The 10,149-nt window shown below is 52.2% G+C and overlaps 1 protein-coding gene across 1 annotated transcript in view; it reads left to right on the plus strand.

Annotated features, from left to right (window-relative positions):
* Nucleotides 1-10,119, plus strand: part of LOC104501845 (neogenin) — a gene marked incomplete at its 5' end in the record, with an annotated part of 16,712 nt that extends 6,593 nt beyond the window's left edge. The window contains 8 exons of the mRNA XM_010145729.1: nt 1,493-1,561; nt 2,391-2,538; nt 3,014-3,252; nt 3,691-3,783; nt 7,305-7,463; nt 8,230-8,484; nt 8,813-8,949; nt 10,066-10,119. Coding sequence (XP_010144031.1) covers nt 1,493-1,561; nt 2,391-2,538; nt 3,014-3,252; nt 3,691-3,783; nt 7,305-7,463; nt 8,230-8,484; nt 8,813-8,949; nt 10,066-10,119 — 1,154 coding nt within the window. The remainder of the gene's footprint in view (nt 1-1,492; nt 1,562-2,390; nt 2,539-3,013; nt 3,253-3,690; nt 3,784-7,304; nt 7,464-8,229; nt 8,485-8,812; nt 8,950-10,065) is intronic.
* Between the last annotated feature and the right edge of the window lie 30 nt (nt 10,120-10,149).

Genomic DNA, 10,149 nt, shown 5'->3' on the forward strand with positions numbered 1-10,149 from the left:
CACTGGTGTGGCGCGCCCCCCCCTGAGAGAGGCCCCCAGCCGCAGAACGGCAGAGGAGAGGCGGGCCACCTCTCAGGTCGCCCTGCAGAAGAGCTGGGAAGAGCTCTGGAACTGAAAGGCTCAACTGCTGATCGCTGGCCTGAGGAATTAGATCCCGAGAAATGTCCTGCTTACATCCCTGAGGTCTTTGGAGAACTGGACCCTGTTCCTGGGGTTACTTTGGCCTTTGTGGACGTGGGCAGACGCGTGGACGGTGTCAGGCATCCCTGAGCTGTGGAGGGTTGTGCAGCAGGTAGCGATTCCCAGGGCTGGCTCCACCTTTTGGAAGAGTGACTGCAGTCTCCCTGTCACCGCCTTCCATCATGTTTGTCATCTAGAGAGGGTTCAGATCCTTTGCCACGTGCTCACACGCACACAGCGGGGTGTAGAGGACCCGCAGCTGGTTGCGGGGATATGTAGGTTGTTCGGGGAGCACAGAGCCCCTGATAAACCGCAGCAGCTCCGTGTGTCACACGGCATCCCTGCTGCGCTGCGCGGGGAGAGCCCGTTCTCCCCTCCAGGAGATGTCACCCGCCACCTTCAGCAGCAGTTACTCCCGTTTTCTTTCACGGCATTGTTAAGGGTATTGGGTGACACTCGGCCAAGCACAGGACTTTGCAGAGCTCATCAGAACTATCCCTGGTGAATAATGGCTCTGCAGTGAGAATTCTTCACCGTCCACATCTAACAGCCCTCACTGTTCTCCTCGGGGCTTCATCAGTATTCTTGCTGGTACCTTTTGCTGGTTTTGCCAGTTCTCCATATTTCACAGTGACTAATTTACTTCAGGTTCACAGTTTCCACGTGTGACACTCGGTGCTTCTGGATTCGAGCAGATTTTTAACTGAGAAAATCCTTCTCCTCACTGCAGAACTGCCGAGTTCACAGACTGCTGGGTGTTGTGGGTTGTTTTTTTTGTGAATAGCACAGAAAAGTGCAGAGGATTACGGGTTCCTCTAACAAGAGGAACGTTGTTCTTTGCATCTCTGTACGTTTCCCCTGCCACAATGTTTTTATCAGTCGTGGCAATTCTGCAGTAGTGCGTTTAATGAGAACAGAAGTGCAAGAACCAGGGGTTTGTCTGCGGGAAGCACTTGGTGAGCTGGGGAGAGGGCTTAGCGCCAGACCTCTCCTCTGGAGGTAATCTCGCAGTACAGGAACTGCGCTTTTCATCCCCACTCATCCCCCATCTTCCACTGTAACGGGGTGTTAGGAAGGGAAACCTGCGTGATGGCCGTTTCAAGGTGGTGGCGAAGCCTTTGCCTCGCTATACCTGGATATTGCTGCAGATAACCGTCACTGTGTTTTTAGAAATTAACACTAGCAGAGGAGCTACTAGTGGTAGTTTCTGCTTGTGGTAGGGGAGAGGAAAGAAAGGGAGAAGTGCTACAGTGTGTGTTTACATGTGCGTGACTGTCCGTGTATAACATCACCACATCTACGACCTTTCCAGCTTCGGGCTCGGCGGGGAAGGGAGGCCGCGCCGTGGACGTCGGACCCGATTACAAACCGCCTCTCGGTGGTAAGTGCTGTTGTAAAGCTCCTCCGTGTAAACGCAGCGTCCTTGGGTGTCTCAGCGAGCGGGGCTGTATCCGACTGAAAATCCTGGCTACAGCTGCTCCAGCCGCGTTCTCTCTTTGCGGGGATGGTTGTTCCCACTCAGAAATAGTATTGCGCTCCTGCCGTAGTGTTCTGGCTGCTGCGGGGGGTATATGGACAAAACACCATCCCCGGCATTTGCATTTCAGTCTGGATAAGCAGATCTTGTTCCCAGCTCAGTTTTAAACGGCTGCTATAGTGCACAAGTGTAAAATTAATTCAGTAAGAACAGATTAGGAAGGAAAAAGATCGTACCTCCTTCTTGTTAGCAGTGTGCATCGTGGCAGCCTCGCCCTACGGTAGCGCTCATTAGTGCTACGTGAAATGTGTTTCTTCCAGAGGAAGGTGACCAGTGCAGAATACTGATACCAGCTCACGTGCCTGCTGGGTCCGGGGGGGTGCCTGCAGTGCTGCAGCTTTAGCAAGGCTCCAACTTAACTCTCTTTCGACTCAAAACCATTGACTTTTCCTTGGTAATGGTTTGGGCAGGGTTTTTATAGCCTGTTTTATATGTTTTTGTAGCCTGTTAGGTGGAAATGGATCTGTAAAGCACCTTAGAGATCTAACAATCGTCCAGAAACACAACTGGCAAATGACAGAAAAAATAGGCAAGCACCTCCTTGAAATCCTGTCCAACAAAGCACCTTCCTCTACTCCGGGTGATTGGCGAGGTCTCGGATGGCACTGCTTCCTTCGGACAGGGATTTTTTCTGTGACCAATGACCCCTTTCTCCTATCTCAAACCCTCACAGGCAGTAACAGTCCCCACGGAAGTCCCACTTCTCCCTTGGACAGCAACATGCTCCTGGTGATCATCGTGTCTGTTGGAGTGATCACCATCGTCATCGTGGTGATAGTCGCTGTCTTCTGCACCCGCCGCACCACTTCTCACCAAAAAAAGTGAGCAGTCCAGGGGGCACTTTGCCCTGTCCTACCTTCTCACTTAATTCTGTTATTTAATCCTTTCTCTCTGATGCTTTAGAGTTTATTATAGTCTTGTGGGCTGTAGAAATTCTGCTCTGAAAACAGCTCGGTAACCCGGTTTCAACTCTGGTGTTCAGAAGGTGACTGGTACCAGTACAGCCGAGTCACCACGCGTGTGATGATGATGGTGATGATGTTCTGGTTTTCCCAAGGGGTGTCTCAGAGTTCACAAACCATCAAGAGGTTGCAGGCGAGCTGGGGCAATGCTTTCATGTGTAGCTGCACCTGCCCCTCTCTGAGGAGGAATTATTCGAGCTGCTTGTATGGAAAAGCCAGAGCTTTTGCTCAGCTGGATACAAGAGCTGGAGGAGATCTCAGTGAAAATTTGCCTTGTTCAGGAAGGGAAGGGCAGCCTGCCTCTAAGATCGTTGTGTGTGTTCTCCTTCCCAAGGAAACGAGCTGCCTGCAAATCAGTGAATGGCTCCCATAAGTACAAAGGGAACTCCAAAGATGTCAAACCTCCCGACCTTTGGATCCATCACGAAAGGCTGGAGCTAAAACCCATGGACAAATCTCCAGACCCCAATCCCATCATGACCGATACCCCAATCCCTCGCAACTCCCAGGACATCACCCCAGTTGATAATTCCATGGACAGCAACATCCATCAAAGGCGGAATTCCTACAGAGGTGAGCTGCCAGCCAGTACTTGGGCCATCGTGTTTAAAACTGAAAATGTTTTACTGTTTCTTATCAATTCGTTGACGTATTTTTCAGTTTCCCTTACCCTTTTTTGGTTCTTATTTTCCAAGCAGTGCGGGTGAGTTTTCCGTGGCAAGTGGTTAACTTGTTAACCCGGCATGGCTCATCTCTTGGGTGACTCTTGGTACTGCCACCCACTGCCAGGGGTTTGTGTTTGGCCTGAGGAGTTTCTGCAGTGCCCAGTAATCTTCAGCCTAACTGTCCTTTTTCCAGTGAAGGATGGAAGGGCTGTTTTTATCAGGGATGAGCCACAGAATGGCTTCCCTGCAGGACAGCCCAGAAATGAAGAGAGAGGGTTGAAACCGTCTGTACAGCATCACAGAAATCTTACTGCGGTGGTAGTAACAGTTGGTGCTTTTCCTTCAGGGCATGAGTCAGAGGACAGCATGTCCACGCTGGCTGGAAGAAGGGGGATGAGGCCCAAGATGATGATGCCTTTTGATTCTCAGCCACCTCAGCGTAAGTCCACAGCCCACCTCCCAGCTGACCCTTAGCCGGGAGCACCTAGACAAGCCCTGTCGATACTCACGTGCCGCCTTCCTACTGACTTCTCCTCAGCGACTCTGTCCTGCCCGCAGTGGAAGCAGTTCCACAGGCACCCCGAGTCCCTTACTGTGAAGGCAGAGTTGGATAAGTTAAAGGAAAATCTGCATGGCTGTCCTGGAGCGAGCAGGAGGCGTGCTGAGGAAGGGGGGAATGCTGCGGGCTGTGTCCGAAGATGTCTGTCTGTCCCGGTCTGCAGCAGTGGTGGCTGCAGGACCTTTTAGGGAGAGTCTGTGAGCCCAGTTGCTTTTTTCAGTCCCTTCCCTTTGTCCTCTGCCAGCATCCAGCTGTTACACAGGAACTGGGGAGAGCTGGTACATCCCTGTCGGGTTCTTTTCCACGGTTAATTTTCTCCTCCCCAGAGCAGCTTCCCCTCACCAGGCAGCTACTCCATCCCCTTTATCCCTCCAGTTGCCATTCTCAGAGACTTCTCTAACCTCACTACGTGCTCGTTGAGATCCAGAGAGGCCAGAGCTGCAGGGAGGGGCAGGACACAGTGTCCTCCACCTTGGTCTCGACCCCTTTCTTGCTGACTGAGGTGCTGCTTTCTGGGGGCGTTTTTGGCTGCCACTGCATATGGAACTAACAGTATTGGAGATCTGGTGACCATACGTCCAGGAGCTCTTGGCTAAATTGTAGCTCTGGGCTCTGAGTTCAGCCTCCTGTAAGTGCTCTTTGGGTTATTTTTCCCCTCCATCTCTACCTGCTCGCGCAGTCTTGCGGTGCCCTTCTGGAGTTCCTTACCGTCGGAACAGCACTGACTGCCCTAAAGACCTCAGTGTTATTGACAGACCTGAAGATTCCTCTGATTGCTTCCATGTCTGGTCACTGGGAAAGGTCAGGGGTTAAAACCAGTCCCAGCACCGATACCTGGGGAACCCCTGCTCTCCTCTGTCTTGAAAACTCATCATGAAGCCCCTCCTTTGGCTTTGTCTCTGGAACCAGCTCTCAGTCCATAAAAGAGCATTCCCTCAGCCGCAGCTTCGTGTTCTGTCTTTGGAGTGGAGCCTCAGCAGAGCCTTCTTGAAAGCGGAGCACGGTAAATGAGGAGGATGTCTGGTGTGTTAGCTCTTACCTGGGTATTCCCCTATTCCTTCATGACCAAGTGTTGAACTGCAATTCCTTGAGGCGCTATAAATGCATTTTAACTATTATTACGAAATATTTTAAGAACTAAACAATATCTCTAGCTCTCTTTCTGTTAGATACTGCCTTGCCCTGAACGATCGAACCAGACACAGGTGCAGCTGGCTCGGTGTGACAGGTTACACGGAGCACTGCGTGGCAGGAAGGTCTGCTGGTGCCCGAGGGCTTGAGATCGGTTCTGTGACTGTATTTGGCTTTTTATCCGGTTTGCCAAAGCTCTAAGGGCTTCCGGCTGTAGGTTCCTGCTTTACAGTAAGTGGAAACGTTACTGTAAGATGCCTTTTTGCAGAAGCTGTGCAGAAAACTGACTCTGGTACGTGAGGCCACACCGCAGGCAGGACCGTGCAGTGAGTTTCAGCCTGTGCCTGCAGATCCCTCCCTGCGGCTTTAGTCTTTCCCCACACCGTAACATTCAGCTCTAGTTATTTACCTCTCAAATTCCAAATTAGGATAATTCAGTATGTTCAGTTCCGGCGTCACTTGCAGTCAGGGTACGTCCCTAGCGTCCTGCTCTTCACGAAGGGCTGGCAGCACCACCTCCTGCCTTTTGACCTGTGAAGCTCTGTGGGATTTAGGGCTGACGACCCAGCGGCTGGAGCTGGTGGTGGGAGAAACGTTCTGGGGACGTGGCTCTTTGCTGCATCAGGTTTCCCCCGCTCGCTCACCAGAATCTGCGAGGAAGTGTCTCGAAGGTGTAGTACATGCACATGGTTTTCTGAGGTGGCTGCAAACCCGTATCAGCACTCTTGTGTTCTAACGCGCGTCGTATTAGCCGGTGACTGCCACGCTGCTGGAACACAGGCTGCACCAGGGCTTCCGACAGCAGGAGTAATCAGAGTATCTGCCTGTAGGACTGTGTGCCTCTCGCCTTGCTGACACGTCACAGAACTCCTGCTGTCTTTGAGGACTGTCGCCTCTGCCCACGTTTCCCCGGGACAAGCTTTTGTGGGTTATTTCTCCATTTGCCAGTTCCTGGCAAGGCTAAATGGCATTTTAATCTTCTCGAGGCTCTTAGTGAGAATATCTGACTTTTCACACCCTCTTGACAGCTGTCTCACAGGACTGGAATCTAGAACCTCCTGATGACTCCGTGTCAGAGTTTAGTTACTCTTCATTTACAAGAGGGTGACAGTGACGTTAGCTTTCTGGTTGCCTGACTCAGGGGGAGAGAGAAATGGTTTGTTACCAAGAGCTGAAAATCCCAAGGTGTCTCTTCTCCACCGATCAATTCATGTACCTGTCCTGCTGACGGGCTGTTTTCCAGGGAACAAGGAGGCTGGAGGGTTCAGGTGGGTTTAGTCAGCCTGGGATCTCAAACCGCTGCCTCAGTGCGAGAAGTTTTAACTGAACTCGCCGTTGTAACGATGGATTTCTGCATCGTGGTGCTCCTGGAAAGCCACTTTCACAGAGAGGCACCACCTCTGGAGAACTGCCAGAAAAAGTTCAAAAGAAAATCACCAACTACACCAACTACAACCCTTTTTTTTTTCTTTATGGTGCTAGTGGTAGCGTTCTCCCTCCTGGTCTCTGTGTTGAGACTCTTTCTTTGAGATGATTTTAAGCAATTCAGTATTTTAGCCTGTCGTAAGGCCTCAATTCTGAGCACGCTTTTCCTCCCAGCTGGGGAGCAGTGAGAGTTTGTTTTGTCCTTACCACAAAAGGGTGAGGGCAGAGGGTGACTTAGATGTGCCTCAAACAGGGAAAGATAAAAAAGAGGGGCAGGAAGAGAAAGAGGCTGTTGGTTTGAGCGTACTGGAGCAGAGCTGCACTAAGCCTGCGCAGAGGGGCCAGGCGGAGCCTGTGGTGTCTCGCCCTGCTCTGACCGTTTGTCTCGCGTTATTTCATTAACCCAAGATGCCACCTTCACTCGCCACGTTAAGGAATTCAGTGCCAGCCAGTAATTACTTTGGAAACTGAGCTCCTGCGTCTCCTGCGTGAGGTCTAACATTCATAGCACAGCGTGAAGAATGTGGAGGTCCTAGAAGGAGCTGAGCTTTATCTTCCTCAAGGGTAGCAGAAGGCACTTGAAAGACACAGCCCGGAGAGCTGTAGGGGGTCCCCCGGGAAGCGGAGAGCTCTGCCTCTGAACTGGGGGGGGTCCGTCTTGGTGTGAGGGAGCTAAAGCACTGCAGCAGAGTTGGAACCATGTCCTGTGGGTGTCAGCGTCAGTCTGCCGAGCAGTTGCTCCCTGGGCCAGTGCTTGGAGGAGAAGGGGGGGATGCGGTGCAGTGCGGTCCGTGTGCGTGCTGGTCCGTACGTTAAGTGTTTTTCTGTCTTGTGTTCATCCACAGCCGTGATTAGTGCTCATCCCATCCATTCACTCGATAACCCTCACCACCATTTCCACTCCGGCAGCCTCGCTTCTCCAACCCGCAGCTATCTCCATCACCAGGTCAGCCCGTGGCCGCTTGGCACATCCATGTCCCATTCAGACAGGGCCAATTCCACAGGTGAGATATCAAACAGCAGGTGGATTTTGCTTGTAATGGAACAATGAGTGAAACGTGCAGAAATCAGAGCCCGGACCTCAGCTTGGTCAGTCTCCATCGTGGTGTCCTGTGAGAGGCAGAGTGATGGGTTTCAGTACCGACAAAATCCTCGATGGGTTGAGTTTTCTGTCAACAGTGTCTGGTGTGGATCGGATATTGATCCCTGAGATATGTGATCATGTTTTACAGACAGCTTAGTGTTTTATATACACTTCAGACAGGAAGAGTCCGTATTCTGGAGCCTTCAGCCCTGGAGTCTGGAACATCAGAGTAAACCTAATCTGAGCTATTAAATACCGTAACTCTTTTCCTAATTAGTTCTGTTTAAAACCGAGAGAGGACAAAACTCCAGGCTTTGCTACCGAGAGCTGCCGTGGGTTCACCTTCCCGCAGCACACAGAAAACGGGGGTGGTCTCTGCGCAGCGTTTTCAGGCTTGACGCACCATCAGCTGAGGTTTTCTGTAGCGGCTGCAGTGCTCTGAAAAACGCTGCAGCGTCAGTATTGCTCCGTTGCGTGTAGGTGACATCTCGAGATGAAGCGAATTCTGAGCTTCTCTAGTTTAAGGTCTACGTTTAAATTAAGGTGCCACAGCCAGCAGGGCTGTTTCCCGTTTCCTTGTGAAAATGTGAGTTCTCGTAGCTGGTGACAGCCGTCTAGTGTTGTGTTTCCATCTGACCACAGAGAACACTTCTGTGAAATAAACACCTTGTTGTTTTGTGCCGCAGAATCTGTTCGAAACACACCTAGCACGGACACCATGCCGGCTGCCTCGTCCCAGACGTGTGCGGACCACCCGGATCCCGAGAGCACCGCGGGCTCTTACCTGGCTAACGCACAAGAGGAGGACTCGGCTCAGAACCTCCCTACGGCACACGTCCGTCCTTCCCACCCGCTGAAGAGCTTCGCGGTGCCGGCGGTTCCACCAGCCGGGTCCACGTACGACCCCGCGTTGCCAAGCACCCCCTTACTGACCCAGCAAGGTGAGAGGGGGCAAACGGGCAAGACCCGCCTGCCAGAAAGAGAAAAGGGAGGATTCAAGAAGAAAATGAGAGAAGCTGCTTAAGAGGCAGGGTCTAGAGTTGGGCATCTCAGGAAATACATCAGAGGCTGGAGTGAATTCTGTTGGTATCATTTTCCAGGCCCTTTTCTTTCATGTGCGCAGATAAACCAGACAAAGGCTCCAACTCGGCCCTCCCTGAGTGGAAGCGCTCGTTTTCCTCTAGTAGAATCCTTTTTATTCTCCTCCTTTCAAGAGCTTTCTGAAGATCTCATTCACTGAGGCGTAACCACGCAACCTTTTCTTCTCAGCTCCCAGCCACCCCGTGCACTCGGTGAAGACGGCGTCGATTGGGACCTTAGGAAGAACTCGCCCCCCCATGCCAGTGGTAGTTCCCAGTGCCCCCGATGTGCAGGAGACCACCAGGATGCTCGAGGACTCGGAAAGCGTAGGTACTCCGACACTGCCAGCGGCTCGCTGTGCTGGTGCTCATCGGTCCACGGGGAAGCTCTCTGTGCCTGATACCGGTGAGCTTCGGCACCGAGGCTGTCCCAGGCAGAGGACAGTGATTTAAGGAAAATGGATTTTTCTTTTTCGTCTTGCTCCCTTGTCACACTTCCCTTTTGTCCCATCGGTTTTGTCACCCTCCTGATTCTCTTTCTCCCTGCGCTGGTCCAGAAGCTGTGTGCACGTTGCATCAAGAATTTAGTACAGTGTGAAGTCAGCGGGGAAGCGCCTGCTGCGTTCACGTCTGGTTTAATGAAAGGGAAGTCTTGTGGCTGGAAGACAAGGAAGGGAGATCACAGCGGGGTTTGGGGCTCCCCGCTGGGAAGAGCTTCTGTTTTATGGGGCACAGGCTGCTGAGCAGGAGCTGTAACGTGAGTCTCCAGCCAGAAGGTATCATAAAGGACCTTAAACACACAGAGCAGAAACTCCCGGGCGGTTCTTGCTCCTGCCTCGGCACGGGCAGAGCTGGTGCTGGACACCGCGCGCAGCCTCGCTCGCCTTCTGAGAGAGAGAGAAGGGGGCTGGAGAGATGCTGCAAGAACAAAGGGGTTGGGAACTCCCCCGTACTGGGAGAGACTTGGTCAGCTCGGAAGCGGTTTGGGGGATGAGGTAGGTCATGGTGTCTGCACACAGACCCGCGCAGGGACCAGTGATGGCAGCTGCTCCGTACCGCTGCCGCTGAAAGTGGAGGGTGGTTTTAGCTGGTACAACAGTTCTGAAAGAGTTTTAGTGAAGCGATTCCTTTGACCTTTTGTTCCGGTTAAGCTGGGGAGATTTTTCTAAAGTATCTGCTTTGGTTCAGAGGAAGCCGGGAGCTGGAGTTGGTACCAGGAGAGCAGATAAGCTGGTCACAGTCGTAAGAATCAGTGAAATGTGAATCACAGTTGAAAAAGGGCTGCACTTACAGCAGAGTTCCTGATTCCTGTGCTGTCCTGTGGATAAATCTGCTCCCTCATGTGTCAGGGACACCATCTACACCAGCATCACTGACCATCTCCTCCTCTTTCTTCCCTGTCCCTCAAGTCCCCTTGTCAGTAACGCTTTCCCTCTCCCCCAGAACTACGAACCGGATGAGCTGACCAAAGAGATGGCCCACCTGGAAGGACCTTAATGCCACAACTACAGCATGGCCAACTTCTCC

Source organism: Buceros rhinoceros, unplaced genomic scaffold (genome assembly GCF_000710305.1).
Source record: "Buceros rhinoceros silvestris isolate BGI_N320 unplaced genomic scaffold, ASM71030v1 scaffold31710, whole genome shotgun sequence".
Classification (NCBI taxonomy): domain Eukaryota; kingdom Metazoa; phylum Chordata; class Aves; order Bucerotiformes; family Bucerotidae; genus Buceros; species Buceros rhinoceros.